General features: G+C 46.5%; 2 protein-coding genes across 3 annotated transcripts; one reads left to right on the top strand and one right to left on the bottom strand.

Annotated features, from left to right (window-relative positions):
* Positions 1 to 10: 10 nt before the first annotated feature.
* Positions 11 to 2,681, bottom strand: plaat1 (phospholipase A and acyltransferase 1). Its single transcript, XM_047037091.1, has 5 exons — positions 2,471 to 2,681; positions 1,652 to 1,701; positions 1,238 to 1,376; positions 690 to 958; positions 11 to 434 (listed from the first exon to the last, which is right to left on the bottom strand). The coding sequence occupies exons 2-5, from the start codon at positions 1,676 to 1,678 to the stop codon at positions 333 to 335; spliced, it is 537 nt and encodes a 178-aa protein (XP_046893047.1). The 5' UTR covers positions 1,679 to 1,701; positions 2,471 to 2,681; the 3' UTR covers positions 11 to 332.
* Positions 2,682 to 3,328: 647 nt separating this feature from the next.
* On the top strand, positions 3,329 to 20,276 carry LOC124478469 (mitofusin-1-like). Of its 2 annotated transcripts, XM_047036683.1 has the most exons (18): positions 3,329 to 3,499; positions 4,033 to 4,195; positions 4,347 to 4,482; positions 4,941 to 5,103; positions 5,873 to 5,997; positions 6,355 to 6,463; positions 11,087 to 11,194; positions 11,495 to 11,648; positions 12,265 to 12,332; positions 14,447 to 14,568; positions 14,984 to 15,110; positions 15,492 to 15,596; positions 15,773 to 15,875; positions 16,703 to 16,929; positions 17,198 to 17,371; positions 17,849 to 18,045; positions 18,645 to 18,779; positions 19,262 to 20,276. In XM_047036683.1, the coding sequence occupies exons 2-18, from the start codon at positions 4,042 to 4,044 to the stop codon at positions 19,329 to 19,331; spliced, it is 2,277 nt and encodes a 758-aa protein (XP_046892639.1). In that variant the 5' UTR covers positions 3,329 to 3,499; positions 4,033 to 4,041; the 3' UTR covers positions 19,332 to 20,276. The 2 variants fall into 2 exon arrangements, with proteins under 2 accessions (XP_046892639.1, XP_046892640.1); XM_047036684.1 differs by lacking the exon at positions 18,645 to 18,779.
* The last annotated feature ends 4,519 nt before the right edge of the window (positions 20,277 to 24,795 follow it).

The raw sequence follows: 24,795 nt of genomic DNA, 5'->3' as shown, positions 1-24,795 counted from the left end.
AATTTTATTGAATAATGTGTGTTTAATTAAAATAATAATGTCACCGCCATCACTGCTCCTGTTGAGTTGATTATTAAGGTGTCAAAATACAATTACAGTATTTGCAGTCCATTTAATCCAAGAAGGGGATGAATTGTTTAAGCCTGAAATATAACCCATATCATTTATAACAAATCTCTCTTTGTTGTTAATGGCATAACAGTCTGATATCATAACAATATTGTATTACCCCTGAATGCACAATTTGGATTATAAAACTCAAGAAGATCTTTCCAGAGAGAACTATTTAAATTCTGACTAGCAGTGACAAGATGATGCTGCTGTTTTGCCTCTCAGAAGGGCCTGTTTCTGGAGCGAGTGTTGATCAGCCCCAGCACAGAGAAGGCACTGGCTGCAGCTGTCACCAAACTGATGGCCCCAATGGCCCGTGTGGCCTGTTGACACCAACACATGAACAGGAGATATGAATTAAACTACAGTGAAAGCACGTTGAACAAGTGTTATATAGGCAGAACACAATGAATGAAAGAGTGATGACAAAGTGATTTTTGTGATGAGACCTAGTGTCATTTTGCAGACAGGAAGGATCGATTACGATATCCATAGAGTGATAGATATAGGAAGTGTGTGTGCGTGTGTCTGTGTGTGTGTGTGTCTAGGTGCGTGTGTGCGAAAGCAATAACGGGTACCTGCTCAGACACACCCTCCCCGTAGCGCAGCAGGGTAACAAAATGCTCACAGTTGCTACCCAAAAGGTCATACGACACCTCCTGGCCAATGAGGACTTGAGCTCGCTCAATGATCTCATCGACAGCCAATGGCGTGTGGTCGTCATCGTACTTGTTGTTGACCCGGTACGAGTCAGATCCCACCACTTCCTTCAACAGCTGCATTCGCACCACCGCCTTGCGGCTAAAAACGGACTTCACGCTGGACATGGCAGCCGCCTGACTCTCATCTAGAAAAAGCAGAGGACATTTAAGAGTCTCCAAAATGAGAGCCCCTTCGTGTGCTGCGACAGAGTGACTGAGATTGAATCCCCGCACGACAAGCCATCGCTCCGACCAATCATTGCTGTTTATATCTGGGGTTTACAAAAGGATGGCTGATAATCAGATTGAACACCTTTCATGGGGCTGAACAGAAGGCAGTGACACGCAGTGGGAACATTCAGACTTGAATATTCAATGGAGAGTGCAGAGGGCCAGGGGTCAAACACACACTGTTGTTTACTGACCAACAGGTGTCAAGTTGATGATGTAGCCATCTCCCAGGTAGAGAGCCCAGTGCTGATAGGCCGGTCTGAAGATCTCAATGAGGTCACCAGGTTGGGGGTCACCAAGGGGATAGGGAAGGTCAGGGTCATTAGAGGCCATCTAGAGCGAGATGGTGTGGGAAAGAGAAAGAGAGAAAGCTTCTGTATTCTCAGCAAAGTCACAACTGATCCAACAACTGCTGCTTGAAGTCAACCTCTTTCTTATCGTCCTTGTCCAAAACAAATTGAAATAATATATATTGAGTGATAACAGGATGCTTTACATTTCAAGGTCAATAAGCCCATTGGCATAAGTTTGGCCACCACACCATGATCATGTGTAGTGCATTGTGGTTACAACATGTGGTGGAAAAACACACACAAAACAATACTCACATTAGAGGTTGTTCTCTGTTTATCCATCCCACATCATGTTTCCGCAAATTCTGACAACAGACATATTGATTAAACCACGCATACACTCCTCTCCCTCTATGGCCTTTGTCTTCTTGCTATAGGTAGCAATGCAACCATATTGTACTTGAATCATCTCTTCATATTTGTTATCATGTACACATAAATAAAGAACATACATAAAAACTGCATCCTGGATACATCATTTAGAGGACAGATAAACAAATTACCCACATAAAGAGAGAGTGCTGGATAAATGGATACAATGTGGAGGACAAGGTCACACATACACATGCAGACAATACACACAAGCTCGTGTGCCACACAAGCATGCCACAATGGCACTCACATAATAGAGAAACTGACGGAAATGTTTTAAACCTATGATGGTTTTACTGTAAATAACTAGGCATGACTCCAAATACAAAGGTTATACTAAATTATTGTAAATATACTGAACAACAGCTGAGAAAGCACATTTAATCCCAAAATACAAATAATTAATGTACAGCACTGAGGGAAAAGGGGCATGTTAATTTAATTAGCAGCCAGTCGAACGGAATCTTTCTAAATTCATCTGACGTTATGTAATGTATATCTATGTGGGAGAGCAATGTGTGTATCCATGTAATTATCAATTCATGAGACTTAAGCTATGTGAGGAAAATTAAAGTCCAAATGTTACGAACTAAATGATTAACCATACATTTTTACAAATGAACAACTATGGCATTCTATGTTTTAGACACGGCATTGAAGGACTAGGCCTAAACGTTGACACAGAGCAAGATTAATACTTACTGAAAAAACTGCATCTTTTTCTTCCTCACCATGTTAATTCTCCATCGTATGTCCGGCCTTTTCGAAAGATTACGTGGAGGAAAATATGGTAGTTTATTTACAGCCTTCCAGATGATCAGCAAATGAAGTATTTTTAAATTCGTTCCTCTGATGGCTCAGCTGAAATAGAGGCAAGCACTGAGGTCCCAGTTCAGGTTGTGTTTCACGGGTGCACGTCGAGAAATGGTATCAACTTTGACAGGGGACAGTGGAAGGGGGGCTACTATTCACAGGTCACCGGCGGTATGCGTTTCCTTGAAATTGCATCGTTAATTCAGGTGAATACGTTTCCCATGCTGCAGGTGCAAATGTGAGATTAGATCATGATATATTTATTTTATATCAAATTCCTTTTCAAATCAAAAGTGTGTAGAGTGAACAGTTTAATCAAAAGTTGCAATTGACAGGCCTAGACTAGCCTACTAATTCGGTTCACTGACAATTTTCGCAAGAGGGCGGCATCATATTTGAAGGTATTCGGAAATTTTAAAAATGTTTACATTTCAAATGGACACTGTTAGGCTGACACCTGATGATCATTCAAATAAAGTCTAGCCTATGCTTGAACTTTGTAGATTTTTCCAAATAAAGAGATAACCATGAATGCGTGTGTCTTCTACGTGAAACGGGGGGGGAAAAGAAGAAAAAAATAAGCATTTTTGTAAGAAATATGAGACACCATGCACAGCACAATAATCAAGAGCCCTGAGGGGAAAATACTTTTGATTATTGCCAAGAGGGGAATCTTGGAGGATGGACCCACTGGTTATTCAATGATAGGATGCTACCAGCCAACCAAGAATCGTCACTGTTAACTCCGCCTTGTGTTCCTGACCGCTAGCAGAGACAAGGATAACAAATGGAAGGTTAGCGGGGATTGTCAAGTAACCTTTATCAAAAACCTGCACCCGATATAGAGTATTTGTCATATACAGCGAAAGGATTTTCCTGTGGTATGAAAAGGAAGGTTTGGTCCACTCATACATTGTGGTAAGGAAATACTTATCTTAGAGCAAGACTGACTTGAGCAAGTTGGCTAGTTGCAGCAAGCTAATGCACGCAACAACGGCACGCGTTATAAAACAGCTGAATTCTGAATCATAACATGCGAGTTAGCTCGATGGCTAGATGGCTAGCATAACTTAGTAGGCTAGCAGACATGCAATTTTAACAAAACAATTGTATATTAAGTGAACATATGCGCTAGTTGGATATTATTTGTAGCTAACTAGCTAGAGCTAATACTAAAAAGAATGAATGTTCTGACGCTATAAACGTTAAACTAGCCGCTAGGGAAGATGACCAATCTGTATTGATTTAATTTGAAAGCGAAAGTGACGGGTACAGTGCAGTTTGGACCCATTTGTCCATTAGGCGCATCTAGGTTCATTATAAGATATAAAATATTGAGCGCAGGTATTTGCTGCTCATTGTCAACTCAACGCACAATAATGTTGTTAGACATTATAAATGTCTGACAACATCATAGCTAGCGACATTTTGCCTCTTCCACTCTCTCCTAGATCTGAAACATGGATTCCCAGAAAGTCCCCCTCCTCAGACGAACGGATTCAGCCCAGGGGGACTTTTCACCTCTGAAACACTTTGTAGTGGCCAAGAAAAAGATCGGTGATGTGTTTGAACAACTCCTGCAGTATGTGAAAGAAGCCTCTGCGTTTGTAGAAGGTGAGCGCTTGTAGCCAGTAGGACATTTAGACAAGCAATGAACACATTTGAGTACTAAAGTAGGTTACGTTAATATTGTTAAACAGCTCTGGTTTCTTGTCTTTTCCTTGTTGAAGTTTGAAGACGTATTTGTGATTGTGTTTGTGATCAGAAACCTGCCAGAATGAAGCCTTGGAAAACATTGCCAGCCAGGACCAACAGGAGCAGATTCAGGCTTATGCAGACAAACTGGCTGTTATCAAAGAAGTTTTAGCGCGCAGACACATGAAGGTGGCCTTCTTTGGCAGGTACACCAATTGTTGATTTGGGTTCATTCACTGTTCCTGTTGTGTGCTGTCTAATCTTTGCTTTTAACCAACTTGGAAGTCTAGATCTGTATTCATTTAAATCCTCATGAGCAACCCAAATCTATCTGACGGTTGATTTCCCGGAGCACACTGCATGTTGAAAGAATGATTATGAGACCATCTACGTCGCTTTTGGTTTCAGTTCAAAGCCAGCGCACACCCTCACAGCACTTCTAGAGTGCAGCAGCCTACCACTGATACATCAAACACATCATCTTTAATTGTCTCCAGCATGACCGGCTAAGCCCTCATAGCTGTATATCAACATAACATTCGCCCACAACTGGCGATCATTTTAGTAAGCAGTCTGACCTGATTGTCTGGAACTTAGCTTGTCTGGAACGCTAAGTTCAAGGATGTGATTATTATTATTATTATTGTGATTGCATCTCCCACAGAACAAGTAATGGAAAGAGCACTGTAGTCAACGCCATGCTGAGGGACCGAGTTTTGCCCAGCGGCATCGGCCACACCACGAACTGCTTCCTGAGCGTGGAGGGCACGGACGAGGACAAGGCCTATCTCAAGACGGAGGGCTCCGAAGAGGAGAAGAGCATCAAGGTAACACACACACGCACATCCTTACTTATTGGTAGCTACTATGGGAGGGTCCTAGGTGTCTTATCATCCACCAATAGGATTGGAGTCGGCTGTAAGCTAGTGTCATTTGGAGCCGTGTTGTAAGAGCTGTGGAGAGTGGGAGATGTTGTCAGGGGTCGTCAGTCGATGCGCTGACCATGCGGAGGTGCGGATCTCGAGGAAAAGGGGTTGTGTCGGCTTGGGTCGGAGCGTCACATGTCGAGAGGGAGGGTCGAGAGTCGAGAAGTATTTATTTTCTCACTGTATCCTGGAGTCTGTTTGGCGACTGATAACAGGAGCAATAAAAACCCTGACTACCAGATAAACTTGTTGTCATAATGTCCTTGCCGTGGGACTGGGTTGGTTGGTTCAGCTCTGACTACATTTGAACAGACACAAACATGCAAATACTGTATGTTTACACTGGTATCAGATATCTAAGGTGCAGACCAGTATAGTTGGACGAAGAGTACAGTGGTGCTCCTGTTTCAAGGTCACAAAGTCTAAATCGAATCAACTTTCATCTTTCACGTATTCTGTTATTCAGCTCGAACAAGGGAAACATTGTCATATAAAATACCCACAACATTCACTCTTTTGTTATGCGGTTTTGTCCTAAGTCAATAGAGAAGTTGAACTTTTTGTGCTGCGTTAGCATAACGCCAGGTATCCAGAGATAGCCTGGGCTTAGCAGGGCCAATGATTTCAAATCCAATTCAAACAACCTTCCTCCTTGCCTGCCCCTCCGCAGACAGTGAACCAGCTGGCACATGCTCTGCACATGGATGAGAGCCTGGACGCAGGCTGCCTGGTGCGAGTCTTCTGGCCCAAGACCAAGTGTGCTCTGCTGAGAGACGACCTGGTTCTGGTGGACAGGTGAGCAGTGAAACGCTGGCAGACTACAACCTTCACCTCCACTGACGCCCAGCGGGCCTACTAAGCTTCTCGCACAGTGGGAGAGAGGCTTACAGTAGTACTATAGCACACTTCAGGCCACGCTGTTGACTAAACACAGATGAGCTATACGTGCCTGCTCACCTTTCCGATCTATAGGAAAAACGTACTTTTGAATCCCAATTGATGCGTTACTAGTCTGTATCCTTGTTGCGAATTGTAGTTCAACCCGTACTAGATGGTCAGACTTGATCAGACTTATAGTTGAGTCGGTGTAGGCTCTTATTTAATCTCTGAAAAGACCTTGATGTCTGTTGACCTTTCAACCCTGGCCCGCAGCCCCGGGACTGATGTCACAACACAGCTGGACAGCTGGATCGACAAGTTCTGTCTGGACGCCGATGTGTTTGTTCTGGTCGCCAACTCGGAATCAACACTCATGAACACGGTAAGAGGAAAGGACAGGCTGGACTTTCTCTCAAAGACCTGACCAATGGCTGTCATTCCGAGACCAGCAAACTGGGCTGTTAAGTAGCTTAGCCATTCCCAAGAGCAGTTCAAACAAATTAACCTAACCATCTGCTTTGCTTGCACTGGCTGCCATTTTTTATATTGAATTTTTAAGGTTTTATTTTTTGCACAATTCTTTTTATGTATGTGTGAAATATTTATGGCTATGGTTCCCAGAAATATGTTTGCATTTAAAAGAAGAAAGAACTAAAGAGTAAGAGAAACTCGAGAGTTTTAATTCATGATAGAAGTTCCGTAAACCTATGTGAAATTGCAACCACCAATTTGTATAAGAAGGGCTTACTCATTTCCTTTAGTTTGGAATGGCTAATGGTGCCGGGGTATTGCTAGCTTCGTTTTGACCCAGCCCACAGACTCAGCTCTGTTTATGTCTGCTCAAGCATTCATGGTATGTCAGAGCACATTGGCAATCTCAGAGCTTATGAATGCCAAATCTCTTAAAGGGGCATGCCCCATATCCCCCCCCCCCCCCCCCCCCCCCCTGCTCACGGTTGCAAACGGATGTATTGAGGCTATGTTAGGACACATAGTCAATTACAGAACTCCATAGCTGGATTGTGTTGTCAAACAAGACTTGTTGGATAATCAGCCTCTGATCATTTGGACACACTTCCATGCCAAGTGAAGTGACCGACGTGAACTTCTCAGTTCAACAACAGAGGCAAAGTTTATATCCAAGTGGTACTGCTCATCTTTTTATCATACAGACTTATCTTAAATTTCAAGAAAAGAAAAAGAAATCCTGGCACACATGCTTATAATTTTTTATTAATTTCTCAATCAAGCACTCTAATTGAGTGCAACTCTCGAAATATGAGTAATTAATAATGCTTTAGTAAAAAAAATATATTAGAAAATAGTGGTGGCACAATCCTCTTGATAAAATGCTGAAACGGAAACCTTCACCGTGTTAAAGAAGGAAAAGTGACTCCATTGCCTCAGCGCATCCTCCGTCGCGTACGAGGACGATTCACTTTGACGATCATCCTCCTCTTCTTGGGGACAGGCTCGTCCTCTGCTAGGCCACAGTGATCCAGTGTGGCCTCCCTCACCCTCTTTCTGGTCTTCTTCTCAGAGTGGTTCTGGAGGCCCCCCAGCTGGGGGTGGGCATGGGTCTGGATGGATCCCCAAACACTGTTTCCAGTGCTGGAGCCAGAGCAATGGACCAGAGCCTGAACATTGAGGCTGTTGCTGGGCCCAGAGCTACTGTAGACTGGAACCATCATGTCGTAGCTGCTGCTGGCAAGAGCTTCATGGTGGAAGGTGTTCTGTGGAGCAGTGTTAAATGTTGAGAGGGTTGCAGCTGGCTGTGTCCTGCTGCTGGAGCGGTCATCATAGTCCACTTCCATGTCCTCCACTTCATCCAACAGATCAGTGATCCTCGGGCTGGCCGGAGGAGAGATCATCTCAATGTTATTGGGATAGAGAGAGCTGGAGACTAGTGGAAGGGAGGTGGTCGTGTAGCTTGAGGTGCTAGCCTGCTGTGGTGGAGGGTACGCGGTCATGCTAGTGCTAGCCTGCCGTGGTGGAGGGTACGCCGTCATGCTAGTGCTAGCCTGCCGTGGTGGAGGGTACGCGGTCATGCTAGTGCTAGCCTGCCGTGGTGGAGGGTACGCGGTCATGCTAGTGCTAGCCTGCCGTGGTGGAGGGTACGCGGTCATGCTAGTGCTAGCCTGCTGTGGAGGGCAAACAGTGAGGCTAGGATGGTAACCTTGGGTGCTAGGGCTAGCACATTGTGGAAGGTATGCGGTGAAGCCAGAGTTAACCTGTGGTGGAAGGTATGCGGCGAAGCTAGTGCTAGCCAGCTGTGGAGGGTAGACATCGTAGTACAGACCAGGGTCCATATAGCCATCAGGAGGCTGTGGAGGGTAGATGGGCTGACCAGGACTTTGATATTTGCTAGAAATGCTAGAACCAGGGTGCATCCTAGAGCTATGATCAGGCTGCATATAAGCAGGATGTGGTGGTGGGCAGATGGGCACGCTAGGCCCATTACAGTAGTAAGCGCTACCCTTAGGAGCAATCATGGTGCTAGAGTAAGCATTGTAGCTGTTGCTGGGCCCAGAGCTGCTGTAGACTGGGGCTGTCATGTCGTAGCCGGTGCTGGCAAGTGCTCCATGGTGGAAGGTGTTCTGTGGAGCAGTGTTAGATGTTGAGAGGGTTGTAGCTGGCTGTGTCCTGCGGCTGGAGCGGCCATCATAGGCCACCTCCATGTCCTCCACTTGATCCAACCTATTAGTGATCCTCGGGCTGGCCGGAGGAGAGATCATCTCTACGTCATTGGGATAGAGAGAGCTGGAGACTCGTGGAAGGGAGGTGGTCATGTCGCTCCGAGAGCAAGTTGAGGTGCTAGCCGGCTGTGGAGGGTACACAGTCGTGCTAGGGTTAGCCTGCTGTTGAGGGTAGACATTGTAGTACAGACCAGGGTCCATATAGCCACCAGGAGGCTGTGGTGGGCAGATGGGCTGATCAGGACGTTGATAGTTGCTAGGAAGGCTAGAACCAGGGTTCACCCTAGAGCTTTGATCAGGGTACATATGTGGTGGAGGGCAGATGGGCATGCTTGGCATGCTTGGCCCATTGTAGTGGTCAGAGGTGCCTCCATCTGGATGACTCATGGGGCTGGGCCACATCATATCACCAGGGTGCTGTGGAGGGCAGCTATTGACACTAGGCCCAGGATAGCCCGAGCTGCTAAATCCAGGACCGCTGGAGACGCTAGGTCCAGGGAAGCCAGAGTTGCCAGGTGTTAGTGCTATGGCAGCCGGCAGTGGGGGGCAGATGTAAGTGCTCGTCCCAGGGTAAGCAGAGGCAGCTGGGTCTAGATGTTGTGGAAGACCGATAGAGGCCATGAAGTGGCTGCTCGACTCCGTATGCATCCCTGCAGGCCTGCCACTAGCATAGGAGGCCGTGTCGGTAGCCAACAAATGCACAGACAAGGTCTGGTCTGGAGGCTCATCATCCGAGCTGTCTTCATCAGAAGAGGAGTCGATGACGATGATATTGGGATCCACGTTGTTCTTCAGGGCCACGTATGCATCTCCTTGGTCTTTGTAGGAGCCCCACATACGGCCGGACAACTGGTTGGAGGGTTGTGTGGAATCTGTAGCTGAAAGAGCAGAAGGACACTCAAGATGTAGTCCAGAAATCGAACATGATAAATATTCTTTCATATCACGCTTTTGATTAATTTGACCATACATGTGTTGCTTTGTCATTGAATCATTTTTAAGTTTATGGTTATAGGTTATTTCCAAAGGGTAAAAAGATACATTATGGATGAAGGGGTATGTGGTTGTTATAAAGGGTAGTTTATTGTTATGACCAGAACGAGATCAACGTTACCATACACTTAGCCCTGGAAAGCCCAAACATATGCCAGTTTGCTCTTGTATAATAACGTATTGTTAAACGGTAATGAGTTGATATGTAACTCATGCAGTTATGGAACATATTGCTTTGTAGTTTGGTAGCTATGGCAACCAAGGTGTTTGCAAAAAAATTTTTTATCCTTAATTGCTTACTGAACAGTTTCATTTTGGGGGATGAACTACCCTCTAAACTGACAATTTATCCTGTCTTAACCACCCTTTAAATTATGTGTTAAGCTTTTAACAAACCTAAAGACAAAATTAACTAACATTCAGTTTTTTTGCAAAGTTTTGAACAAACTTGATGACAAACTTAATGACCACTCATTCAGTTTGTTAAGCTTCAAACAAACTTAATGTAATAACTTTATGATAATATTACTTTTAATAGGAATACAATACTTTTTGTTCTGATTCATATAATATAATAAAATACATTTCAATACTCACCAAGGCAATTAACCTGATCCCAAACTGTGATTGGGTTCATTTTCATCATGGTTGCATGGCATGCATTGAAAGTAGATCTGGTGTCTTTGAGAACGTTTGGTTTTCTTGTGTAAACTTTTTGGAATGTTTAAGTGTTCCAGAATGCTTCCATTGTCTCCATTGGTTCAGAGCCAATTCTGCTGACATCATAATAGGACTACCTCAGTATCTATTGATCCATATAAAATACATACATGTTTGTTTTCTATAACCTTTATTCTGGTGGTTAACCTTTGGCTCATGGTGGTGCAAGTACAAAAAACAATGTACAACACAAATAAACAATTCTGTATATCAATATAAAGAGTGTGCATCTCCTGAAGTTCCTAGAAAGATTGCCCTTAAAACAGCACAAACAGTCATGCTCTTTTGTTTAGCCTGCCATCACATGAATAATCTCTATTATTCCAAGGGTGAAAACAATTCCAATACAGTATACTACGCTTAAGGTGTTCAACCTTGTTCAGACACAGAAATGAGCACTGTTTATCCCTCATACAGATTTGTTCTGAATCGACAGCAAGGCATATCAGTGCCTACGTTCCCCAGGCCCTGTCAATCATGCATAGAGGAAGACGCTAATGCAGAAGTCAGTTCACCGTGCAGTATGTGTACAAGCTGCGGTTTGCACCCACCTCACCCCTCTCCCCCCTCCCCCCCCCCCTCTGGACCTCCCGCAGGAGAAGCACTTCTTCCACAAGGTGAACGAGCGCCTCTCCAAGCCCAACATCTTCATCCTCAACAACCGCTGGGACGCCTCGGCCAACGAGCCCGAGTACATGGAGGACGTGAGTAGAGCTCCTCCTCCGGCCCCGCCCTCCTCATCCCGTCACACGCACGGCCCCCTACGCACCTCATGACCGTGCGTCGACCATATAGATCTTCGTCAATACGATTTTAAAGCAGATTAGGGGGGGAAAAATATCCGTGCAAAATGCGATGTTTAGCCTGCGTCGACGTGGCGTGACCCACACGTACAGGCTGCAGTCAGCCCCACGCTCACTGACCTCCCCTCAGGTCTCGGTCTCTGACCTCGTGGCTGGTGTGGGTCAGTTACCCGGGGGGGGGGGGTCTCCTGTCCTCGGCAGGTACGGAAGCAGCACACGGACCGCTGCGTCAACTTCCTGGTGGAAGAGCTGAAGGTGGTGGACCGCGAGCAGGCCCCCAACCGCATCTTCTTCGTCTCGGCTAAAGAGGTGCTCAACTCCCGCATGCAGAGAGCCCAGGGCATGCCCGAGACCGGTAAGCCCAGTGGTCATGGCACACGCGTGTGTGTGTGTTTGTGTGGTCAAACGAACAGCTGTCTTCTTTGACCATTGTGTAAGACAACTGGTCAAACCAAGAGTAGGCAAGGTTTTGTTTTGGTGACCACTGTCAGTATGTTCGTCCTGGTGTGTGTGTGTGTGTTTTAGTGACCCTAGTCAGTATGTACATCGCAGTGTGTGTGTGTGTGTGTGTCCGTCCTGTGTAAGTAGGATACTCGGTATGCCATCCCAAATTAGACCCAGCCCTCCAAAGAACACCGAGCCTAGCTATGTTGCCGCATGACACTGTGAACTGCACCATCAACTCTGGGCAATGCCTCTCACAAGGGGACAGGCCACTTATGCAATCGCACTCCCTCACATTCTCACAACAACTGACCTTTGCTTTTAGTGTCTCGTGAGCTCAGTTTATAGCCCGGCCCGTTCTTATGGTCTGTGCTATGGCAGAACACACACACGCACTCACCATTTTGTACCCCGCGTGAGGGTTGAAAATAAACGTCTTATCTAAGATGGCAGCAGCAGGATGTGTGGATGCCCGAAGCTCTCGTCCCTCCGTCGTGGTGGATGTGACAGTGTGCTTCCTTTCACAGGTGGCGCTCTGGCAGAGGGCTTCCAAGAGAGGCTCAGAGAGTTCCAGAGCTTTGAGAGGAGGTTCGAGGCAAGTGACCGTGCGGGTGCCCGTATGTAAAAGCATGTGTGTGTGTGTGTGTGCGCGAGAGCATGGGTGTTTGTGCTGACCGTCTTGCGTCTTTCGTGCCGACTGAAGGGGCTCACCGAATACTTTGAAAACCTTGTTGTCCTTTCCGTTTCTACTGATGGAAATAGGACATCCGCACCCGTCAGGAGGAGACTCCCAGGGTGATATGAAGTCAGTCGACGAGCCCACGTTAAGAGGCAAGGACAACCATTCCAAATAGGCCTAGTGGAGAGCGATCCCAACAAAAGGATCGCTCCGCAGAATCGAAGCCGAGGTGAAATCAGATGTGCAGTCGGGGGGGGCCCCAGAGGCCCACTCCTCAGATGACAAACCCGGTGTCCTGACCAGGGAGCTCGAGGCAGGCTAAAGAGCCCCCCATGCCAACCGTCCCTCTGTTTCCTGTCGGCCTGGCCTTCGACGGCGTGACATTGTGGACCCGGCGTCAGGGGAATCTGGGAAGGGGGCCAAAATAAGCAGTTAGCAGAACTATTTACCACCGTCAGTAGTGGCAGGGAGAATATTGCCGTGGTCCAATACAAAAGGAAAGTGTGTGTGTGTGTGTGTGTGAGAGAGAGAGACCACCAAAAAAAAGGTCAAAGAGTGTCTAGATCGGTGTCCTATGCTATACTTTATGCAGCCCCCATATCTCACTTAAAAGGTGTTTTTATTTGAAATGTCTCCTATTTTGAAGCCGTCCAATGAGGTAGAATCCTAACCTTGTTCCCAGGGCTTCTCACCTGAAGCGGCACGACCGCTCTCTGGGTCCTAGAGGGAGTTTCTCCACTGCGGTGTGGCTTCAGAGTCTCATGTAGCCCGTCTAGAAACGCAGGGATATCGGGGAGAGATCCGAGGGTTGTATACGTCTGCACAACACGGCATGTCCATACTGGAGAGTATTCACAGAAACGTCCTGTTTGAACCAGTTGGAAGTTTAAAGTCAGAGCAGATTAAGCCTAGACTAGGTTAACCAAATGATATCCAAGAACCGCTGAATAGAAGTAAGTTTAAGAAAAGAACTAAGACAAGAACGTTTTAACCATTCTACCTTCATGGCCCACATTCTACATTCAGTCTTCGGCCCATCCCGGACCCCTTGTCTCTTCACCAATCGCTCGTCTCCAAACGCAGCCCTCGGTGACCCCTCAGCCAATAGGAATGTGCGGCATTTGCGTCAACCTGCGTCTTCATTGCTGAAGTCTAGATTTGCTAAGGCGAGGGCATCCCCCCTTTCAGTTCGGTTTTCAGTTGTGTTTGTCTCGTATGTTTGAGTTCTTTCTGTTCCGCCTGCACTTGTGTCTTTGTCTGAGTTGTGTTATTGTCAACTAATGGGATATCTTCTGGATATACTGTACATTTGGGAAGGCTTTTAAATCTGCCGACTTGATTAGCAATACAAAACCTCCAAAGCACTATTCTTTGGATGCTCCTTGGAATCCTATTGTACTGTCTAGCTGTAGCTACGGTATGTAATTAATCTCATCACACATGTTTTGTAGTTGATACAGTAAACACAGCCTTTGGCCCTTTTTATACATTTTAATTAAATGGATTTGATTTCAATAGTCATTTAATTAAGTAAACCATTTAAGAATACAAAGTGCCTACATACAGTATAATATATAAAAGGATACATTTAGTCATTTAGCAGACGCTCGTAAACTAAACCCTAATGCCGCACGATGCTAGTCTTATCATGCAGTGTACAACGATGCCTTCCTTTCTTTCAGTTGTGTTCCTTGAGTTGTATTGACTTTTGTGTTGTTATGATTTACGCTATCGCTTCACTGCCACGTTACGGTGACGCTGTGACACCACGTGGGGGGGGGGCCGTGGGACTGGAGACACGACCCTGCTGCCGCCGCCATTTTCCCTTCATTTCCTTCCCCTCGTCTCTTCCTCTTCCTAATTGTGTGGCAGCAGGGTTGTATCTAACCCTTCTTTTGACCCAGCGAATTCACACACACGCGCACACACACACACACAAGTTTGTGTGTGTGTGCGTGCGCGCGCGTGCGTCGCAGCAGCCCCCCCCCCCCCCTGTTCAGCGCGGTAACGTGTGTGTTGTGGCCTCGCAGGAGTGTATCTCGCAGTCAGCAGTGAAAACAAAGTTTGAGCAGCACACGATCAGGGCCAAGCTAATCGCAGGGAAGGTCAAAGCCATCATGGACGCCATCAACATCGAGTCGGCCGAGAAGAGGTGGGTGCCCCCCCCCCCCCCCCGTTCCCCTCTGCCTGCCGTGCCCCCTCTCCTGGGGTGGGATGTAGGGGGGAAGGTGTGTGTGGGGGGGGGGGGGGGTGAGGTTTTGTGAGGGGTGAGGTGACTTATTGCTGTGTCAAGATCTCCTCAACGTTTGTAGCTTGCGATGGCCTGCCACAATTCCTGCTACTGTAGACCGAGTAAGCGGGCGGTTTCCTCATCGAGCCCCGCAGTTTGAACCCGATTGAAAGTAAAGGGGGTATTCGGTAGATGAATAGGCGAATGGCACGGTCACTTTGACAAAATGCGCCGCACGCTGTCGACGACCGCCACGCCTCGCCCGAGGAGCTCCCCGTGCTCGACTGACCTCTGTCCCGTGCTTGGTGTGGTGTGGTGTGGTGGTGGGGGCGTGTAGAGTGCTGTCGCTGGAGGACCGCGAGTACCAGATGGACCGTCTGGAGTTTGTGAAGAACCAGCTGAACCTGCTCATCCAGGACATCAAGATGAAGATCAAGACCATCACTGAGGAGGTGGAGGCCAAGGTAACTGACCCCCCCTGGCCCGACGCCACAGCACTCCAAACCCCCTTGCGGGTCTTTTGAGAGCGACAGGAGCTGGCGTGATCATGCCCCCGTTCACCACAATGTGGATTAGCATTTTATTAGTATCGAGTTATGCTGTAGTTGCCCACTTAGATTAGAGAGAGAGAGAGAGAGATGGTTTGGGGCTTATTCATATCACGGCTTCACTCCTGTTTGTTTTGGTGTAGCATGTGGGAGTACATACTGTACTTAGGGGAGCCAAGCATGACAGCAGTAACATGATAACATATACAGTCATATTACATAACAAACCCCAGGCTGTGCCACTGCAGGATTTTGTGAGGGCGATGTGACAGCTGTGTGTGTGTGTGTGCGCCTCAGGTTTCCAGTGCTATGGGCGAGGAGATCTGTCGCCTCAACGTGATCATCGACGAGTTTCACGCCGACTTCCACCCCTCCCCCCACGTCCTCAAGATCTATAAAACGGTACGTGGGCCCCGCCGTCACTCCTGTTCACCGCGGCCATAGGTTCTGGGGGGGACCCCGAAATAAACGGACCGTCTTTGTGTGTCGACCTGTTCCACCAGCCGGACCCTTGACCCCTGTCGTCTCTCTCTCTCTCTCTCTCTCTCTCTCTCTCTCTCTCTCTCTCTCTCACTCAGGAGCTGCTGGCCCACATAGAGCAGGGCATGGGCAAGAACCTGGCCTTCCGCTGCTCTGACGCCGTCAACGCCTCGGTGCAGTGCTCCCAGAAAGACATGATCGGTACACACGCACTCGGGTTCTATTTAGACGAGGCCCAGTCTTGTCCTTGTGTCACGCCATGCCCCACACGCCTCACAAAGTTTCCCGTGGAACTGGGGATATAGCGTACACTCGGACAGTAATCTCGAGTGATAGGGTTGGATCGTTTGTTGTGAATATGCTGTCAGAGCCCCCGGTGTTCTTTTGACCCAAGGGGAAGATGTGTGAAGTATGAAGAACACATTTCCTCAAGGTCCATTTGATGTCCATTTGAAGAATCTAATTTAAAAAGATGTCCGTCTCCACTAGAACTATCAGTTTGGGTTCTGGGTTTTATTCTTATACAACCACCCAATTGGGGAGAGTTGAACACCGGGATTTAAAATGACCCGTTCAGACTCGCAAAGTCTCTCTTTCGGCATGAGGACAGACTTGACAGTAGAAAGGGAAATGACGTGGATAACATACAGCCAACAGGTGTTATTCAGTCAGGCGGACACCACCTCATACACTTGTGACTCATCGCAACACAATAAGGGTTACATTAGGGACACATACATATGAATGAATAATATGACAGGAGACATTAACAGATAATACAACGATAGCTTATCTACTGATTGTGAGGAACATGAGCACAGAAAAGTCCCTGACTTCCCCCCTCCCCCCACAACGACATTGACTAGAAATGCAGATACTTCGGCGATGCCGTGTGTTGTCTTATAAAGCGTGTAGGTTTTCCTGACAGGAAGGTATGAATTCCTAGAAGACTGACTGCCGACACCTGTTTAATGGTGTGTTTCTATCCCCCCTCCCTCTCCTCCTCCCTCCCTCCCCCTCCCCCACAGAGAGCCTGCAGCCTCTGCTGCCCCCTGCTGTCCAGAGCCAACTCCACATGCTGATCCCCAACAGGAAGTTTGACCTGAGCTACGACCTCAATTGCGCCACGCTCTGCTCCGACTTCCAGGAGAACATCGAGTTTCGCTTCTCCCTGGGCTGGAGCGCCCTGGTCAACCGCTTCCTGGGGCCCGCCAACGCCCAGAGGGCCCTCAAACTGGTGGACCAGAACTTCCAGGTAACACCGTTGGAATCAAGCTTCCTGTTTGACTGATACTTGGGAATACGCCCTGTTGGTGTTTATTGTTGTTTGTCACGTCCAAAATTGAGCTTTTAGTTGGAAAACGTCTGAATACCATTCATTAATGGTTGAACAATGTACAAGGTAGACTAGGAATGTAAGCATCGATTCATAACATGAATATGCTCAAAACATAAACGGTGAAAAGGTCAACTTCTCTACTTTGTCGTTTCTCCACCCCCCACACACACCCCCACATTCTCAGGTCCCCCGCCCGGCGCTGCCCATGGCCCGCACCCCCTCCAGCGGCCCCCCTGCCGTGGCCCCGGCCCAGGACGGGCCCCTCATGACCCAGGAGGACCTCATGCTGTCGGTGGCCACCAACCTGGCGTCCCTCACCTCGCGCACCTCCATGAGCGTGGTCATCGTCGGCGGAGTGGTGAGCGTTCCCCCCACCCAACCTGGCAACCGCGGCTAGCCTGTGGCACCCAGCTGCCCCCCTGGGGAAACGGAGACAGACAGCCCGTCTCTGGGGAAAATGGAAGGAATTGATTTGGCGATAATATAACCCATTACCCGTTTTTATATAACCCAACCAAGTTTTTATTCATTTATTTATATTCCCGTGATTTGACAAGAAGAAGTAAACGGATACACAAACCAGATACACCATCGATAACAACTCTATATATGACATCTCTGTCTGTCTCTTTCTCTCTCTCTGTCTGTCTCTCTCTCTCTGTCTCTCTCTCTGTCTCTTTCTCTGTCTTTCTCTCTCTGTCTCTCTATCTGTCTCTCTATCTGTCTCTCTATCTGTCTCTCTCTCTCTGTCTCTCTCTCTCTGTGTCTCTCTCTCTGTCTTTCTCTCTCTGTCTCTCTCTCTCTGTCTCTCCCTCTCATTATTCGTGTGCTGCAGGTGTGGCGAACGGTGGGCTGGAGGCTGATCGCCCTGTCAGCCTCGCTCTACACCCTGCTGTACCTGTACGAGAAGCTCACCTGGACCACCAAGGCCAAGGAGCGCGCGCTCAAGCGTCAGTTTGTCAACTACGCCACGGAGAAGCTCCAGCTCATCGTCAGCTTCACCAGCGCCAACTGCAGCCACCAGGTCCAGCAGTAAGTCCTTCCCTTACGCAGGGCGACGAACCGGTTCCGGAACGTTCCACCACACGTTTTCACTTTTTTTTTTTTCTAGCCCTTTTTCTATTCTCAAACCTAGCCAGTGTTGTTTTGAAATATTTTGTTGTCGCCGTGCCGATAAACGTAAGCCAAAGTTGCGTGACACATTGAAAGACGGTGAGTGACTTCATGATCCGGTGATCCATGATCCGATGTATACATCCCGTATAAATCAGTCATCGGATATACCATCCGTTTGGTGCAAATACTCCTACTCGTTTGCAACCAGTGGGTAGAATTGAGGACTTTGAACTCCCAAGAGGAGTTCACACCAAGCGCGTCACGCTTGTTGACGCACACTTCAAAATCGACACATTTTCAAGATTTGTTTGAGTTTTTCCCTCTCAATCCTTTGAGAACCTACAACCTACCTACGGTACAATGACGCTAATTATTAACACTCTCTCCATCCATGGGTACTCATCCCTGCAGCGGTATTTTACAAACAGCGGAAACTAGCCCCCCTCCCCCCACTTCCCCTGGGAAGCTCTTAATAAATAAACGAGTTGACGCCATGACCTTTCCGCGTTGCCCAGGGAGATGGCCTCGACCTTTGCGCGGCTGTGCCAGCAGGTGGACCTGACGCAGAGGGAGCTGGAGGGGGACATCAGCCGCCTGACCACCAAGGTCCAGCAGCTGGAGAGCGTCCAGGGCCACTCCAAGAGCCTCCGGTCAGTCCCCGCCGCCTTCAGCCGGCCTACCTGGGCCACTCACCAGCTGCTGTAGTACACAGGAACCAAACGTTGACTTCATCCCCTCCCCCACCGGGGCGATGACTTGTAGTCGTCATGATTTGATTCAGATGAGGGTTAGACACTTTTTAGATGTTCTTTGAGGGGGGGGGGGGGGGGGGGGGGGGGGTTTAGCTCAGTGCGAGAGACTGCAGATCAAGAGGTTGCCGGTTCAAATCTCCCCCTTTACACTTTGCTTTGGATTCAAGCTTCTGCTACATAAATGAAATGTTATTATTCATACTGAGCGTTTCCACTTTGAACACTGAAGTACGCTCTCATTGGTCAATGGCGTTGCACAAAGTGGGGCTGAAACTGGGTGCCGACGCTCATCCTGAAGCCGTTGCTCCGCCTCCCTCCTGAGTGCCAGGGAATGAGCTCATGTGCTGTGTTCTGTTGTGTTCTCTCCCCCACCACCCCAGACACAAAGCCACCGAGCTGGAGAGCCTGCTGGAGACGTTCACAGCCCAGTATCTCCAGCCTCCGCAGTGATGGGACGGCGATCGCTACAACCCCCTCTCTCTCTCTCTCTCTATCTCTCTCTCTCGAACCTCCAGTTCGAGCGCCCGGCGTCGGCCTAGGCCTGTTTGGACCCCCCCCCCCCCCCCCCCTGTTTTTCACTGCCGTTTTTACGACGTGGGTTATGAGAACAACACAGGTCCACCCTCGACAGCCCTCTCCCCTCCCCTCAGGACGTCTCTCCTCCCAGGAACAGATGTTTGTGAGTGTGTGTTCCCGCGCTGCGAGCAACCAGAACTGTCCAACCAAAACACACTGCCTGTAATACAAATGTTTTTGTTTTTGTATCGTGTGCGCGTCGGGTGGTGTGAATGCGTTCCGAAGACTCAGACGTTACAGGATCAATCCGTAACCCTTCACGCAGCTGGAAGACCAGTGGTCCGGTGCTGTACGTTGACACTACTGTACTCCTGACTGTGAATATGCCTTTCGACTAACTTCTGAAGTTTAGCGTGTGTGACATATTTGTAGATTCCGATTTTGTTCCTGCATGGCGATTTTTATTCAGAGCAGAGAATGCTCTGGCTACTTTTGGCAAAGATTCAACTAACGACAACAACAAAAAAGGATGATCAGTGTGAATTATCAGGGTCCACGCGTAGTCGCAACCTGAAAAGAGTGCAACTTGAAGGAGAAAGGCCTTTGTTCACTTGAGATTCTTGTTCTTAAGTGAAACGGTATTCATGATTTCGGAGAACTCGTTTCCAAACTAGGAAATTGAAGCTGTATAGATTGTAGCTTTTTGATAACTTGAACCATTTTATAAGTTACTCAGTTGTTTCTACTAATTTGACCTTTAACTGAGAATTTAAACCTTTTCACTTGTATCAAAGACAGTTACTTTTTTCCTTGATGAATGTGAATTCTGATACCTGATTTAAGAGAATCCACTGTATTAAACTACTACTTGCCATGTCATTTGAGTTATGAAAGTTTGAGTCATTGGTATATGGCAATTCCTGCAAATCTCTTCATGTCCAGGCGATATTGCACACAGTCATGAACGAATGACAATGCTACATTTGATGCCTCATAGGCAAAAAATTTGTTTTAACCCTTTACCTCTTAAGAATCCTGTCAAATTTGCCTAAATGCCAAACAAGGCATACCCAAAGTAAATTGAAAGCTGGTCTTGAACAATTTGGAGTACATGCAGTAAGAAGCTTAACACGATGAAATGTAACGTTTTTATTTCCGCCTAGATGTTGTTTCGCAAACAGATGCCCGAAGAGACTTATGTGGGAGGTAATAGACAGAAGACACAATGGGACCCCAGAAGCCTTACCTAATCCAAGACAAAAGTTGATTAAAATACCACAATATAGTCATATTTTTCACGTTTTTCTAAGGGTACAGTACTGTACATCCAGGCGTTTTCTAAAAGGGGCCTGTGGAGACTCCAAAAGGACCCTTGGTAACCAAGGTCAAATACTTATTTAAAAAAATAATTTTTCATAATTGTTGTCCAATGAAAGGTGGTTCTTGGAACTATCGTATCTCATTGCTATATCCCCAATTAATATTGCTGAAACACAGCGGAAGAGTCAGTATATACGCAGAAAAAGCCCTGCTTCTGTGAGCAATTTTGCGTGTGGACTTTTACTCTGACAGTGCCAAAGTTACCCCTAATGTTGCCTATTGGCGACTGTAGAATTTCATTGGATATACGGCTAACAAGCTTATTTGTGAACCCACTGTAGCCAATTTCTATTTTGTACCAAAGAAAGAGGTGGTGGTGGTGGTGGGGGTGGCACCTGGTTGGCTTTCGAAGTCTATGGACAGGGCATGGAAGCTCCAATGGGGTCAAATGAGGTGTGAATCGAAAGGTCAGAATGCAGTGGCCATTTTGACACCAATATATCATAGATATTCAGAAGCAAACCGAAGTTAGGACCAATTGTACATGAGTGACTGGTCTCTTCAGTGGGCAAAGTTAGAATGATACAACAAGAGTTCATGGCTTTTTATTTATGGATGTAATACATGGTTTTCGACGACATACTTTACTTGGTTAGATAGTTTGGACCTTTGGAAATGTAACCAGACCATTATAATTGGAATGGTTTGCATAACTGGACAACTCTGAGCCTTCTTAGGTGAGTAGTCTCTGTTTACTTTCACGTTGTTGACACATTCATGGTCAGACAAATACATTGATTGTACCTGCTGTTGTGACTTGATCTTGTAATGTTTCATATCAATAGAATCACAAGACTCGTAGCTTTCCAACAATATGTGGCATGTGTAGCAGTCTAAAAAAAGTGTTGGGGGGGGGGGTGCATTACCACATTCATGGTTAGCTTTTTGCAAGCATTTAAGTTGGCTTCAACAATGCAGTTCTGTGAAAACCATGGGTTTTGAATCCACGTTTGAATCCAAGGTCAGATTGTTTAGACTTTGTAGGACACAAATTCTTATCAACTCTGATTATCCTTGGTTAAAAGCATTTTTTTCCTCTTTTTATTGGTTACAATATCAACTCATGGCAACATATCGGTATCACCAAGCCACTGTACAAATACAAAAAAAAAAAATCTGGTGTGAAAAAGACTATAAAAAATTATTCCATAACAAGTGATTTTATAATTTTCACACAATAGCACTGTAAGAGAAATCATGGCACCAAGTCCTGGGTTTTCACTGGCTTAAACACACACACACACACACACAAAACAATAAATAAAGGAAACAAATCGAAGAAGCCTGTCGGGATCGATCGGAGAGCCCAGGGGGTATGGGTTTGGTGATCATCATAAACTGTTAACACTAATCATTAAAAGGAAAATGATCTGGGTGTTTGCTACCATTTGAGCGCTTGGTTCTCCTGAACCATGTTACGATTTCTTTCAAAGTCCAAGAAAGTGGTTAAGTTACAGTTTGGCCCTTCAAATGACGCATTGGCAGAAACGTCTACAAAATAAACTAAAGATGTACAGTCTGCGGATGAAAGCAAAGCACCCTATGATGTCATGAACGCTCGTTATGCCCCGTTGCATTAGAATGCATAACTGTGGATGACCATGGATCGAATTTAATAGCGTGGTGAAAACGTTTGGCAAGGCATGGCACCTTATGAGTCATGAACCCTGGGAACAGGCACAAAGACCAGTCAGGCATGTGGAAACACGGTCACTATTTCTGGTCCAAAAGGTTTAATACTGATGTTCACACAGCTCTGCGATGACTTTTTTGCATTGATTTGATTACAGTTTCGTGTGACAGCCCAGCGTAAGGTCAGCTGACATGCACGTCGAGTAAAATCGTTACTTGTGGATCCATTGGTACGAACTTCATTTTACAACGGCATTGTAACCTGCCTTTGTCCTGTCACTCTTCACTCACTGGATGGAAGTCAGTAGTGGGAGAAAATTGATCACAAATCGTTCAAAGAGAGGAAAGAAAAACGTACAATATTTTGAAAACCCATCATCTTAATCTGGGGAACATCGGACTTTATTCCAGGCTACACGTTAATAGTACTTCAATGTGATTTGGGATTTGATTTAAGGAAAGGACTGGCACTTCTGTATGCAAGCAAAAAGTAGTAAATGATAGAATGACGCCAACATGTTTTCAGTTCACAGCTCAGGGTCAGCGGGTAACATTGGCACAAATGAAGAAAGTAACACTTATCAAAGATGTCTGCTGCCCACTTGGATCAGTGAGAAGCCCAACACTGATATGCAATACACTTTACATCCAATGATGTATTTGGGAGGCAATAAAAAGCCATTTCCTTTCGTATTTTCTCTCAAAATGAATGAACGCAAAGCCGCTAAAATGCACAGCTAAAAGAAACAAGCTACTAGAATCACTGTATGATCAAAAGGGTTTCTCGGCAATCAACAAATAAATACAACATATTGTACGGTAGAAAGCAAGAATTGTATCAAATAATTTATAGCACTGTTTAAACAAGAGCTGCATGGCATTACTGTTCTGTTTTGTGGACATCTGTCAGCCTGACTTTAGTGTTTACTAGTGTTGATAAGGCTGTCTGCAGCTTGCTGGAGATCAACATTACAGTTGTATTGTTGGAAAAACAACAACCCGCCTCATAGTTTAACCAGCACTCATTTACAACATATCTATATGGTTTTCTAAAACTGAAATATGTGCATTGGCATCGCAAGGATTGACTCGACATGAAAACACCTCTGGATTAGGGCACAAAGTCCTCTTTTGCAGAGGTGAAACCCAAGCATGCACACTGTATGGTAAGGCAGGATGGACACGCCGTAGACCAGGACAACCACTCGGACTCAGCCCGCCTATTGGAGTGGTTCTCGTATCGCTAGGGTGCAAGCCTAGGCACCTGTGATTTCCAGGGTTTCAATCCAAACGAACTCAAGTCTTCGAAATACAATAAAAAAATCTGGCAATGGTGTTAATGGTACATCGTGGACACAAATGACAAAAACATTTTTCCAAGATATCTTCCTCTACTGGTGAATACGTTGTATGTGCTCTGCTTACATTTGGACTACAGTCGAGTGTGTGTGTGTGTGTGTACTGTATGGGTGCATTATCTAATCTCTCTACCAAGTGAACGTTCTTCTACCAAGTGTACTCTCTTTGCTAGCAATACTTAACTGTTCATAACATTGGTTTTGGTGAGGAAAAAACATTAACGTGGTAAATACAGACAAACTTTGAAGAAAAAAAAGAAGCTTATTTTACAGGCTCATTGTGGCACTGGTGAGATTGAGTGGCTAACAAGATTTCCGAACCGACATTTCTCAGCCTACATGGATGGCAATGACAGAATTACAAATCATGACATTAGGAAAGGAACGAGGAGGCTCACATGCACGGCGGTCTCTACTCCGCTCACGGGGATCGGTCGCAGTCTCTCACCCTCCCCGCCCCCCCGCCCTTTCTCCTCCTCCTGGCCTGTGTGTCCTTTTAAGGGTTTCAATACTTCTTTACCAGCTGGGAAGGGACACTATAGCGCCTCCAGCTTTAGCACAATAACAATACAACTGACCCTTCTACTACAGGGAGAGACAGGAGGCGTTGCCATTTCAGGGGTGAGTGACACTAGAAGTGAGTGATACAAAGTGAAGCACTGCATGTCGCACAGTGGTGGGTTGGCGAAAGACGTGCGTGAGGACACTCGATAAAACCGCTATTTCAGTTACGGATAGCGAGGTCGAGCTAGAGACTAGTAAGCCGTGGTTTCATACGGTTTTGATATGGTTCGCTTTTTGACAACGAGCTCGTTTACACCTCCCGGTTACTAGACCATAAAAAGGGGGGATGGGCTAAAAACCGTGTCATTTTCGAAAAAACAAACAAATCGATACTCATCCATAAGCATACACTACCCACAACCACAGCGGTTTCTGTTGAAAAAGAGAAACCATGTTCGTCATTTTTTTTATCTTTTTTTTTTTTTACGGAGAGAACGGCTGATACGATTCGTATCTTAATTGGT

Source organism: Hypomesus transpacificus, chromosome 16 (genome assembly GCF_021917145.1).
Source record: "Hypomesus transpacificus isolate Combined female chromosome 16, fHypTra1, whole genome shotgun sequence".
NCBI classification, from domain to species: domain Eukaryota; kingdom Metazoa; phylum Chordata; class Actinopteri; order Osmeriformes; family Osmeridae; genus Hypomesus; species Hypomesus transpacificus.
Note: the sequence above shows the minus strand (reverse complement) of the source record. Positions and strands in the feature narration are given on the sequence as shown.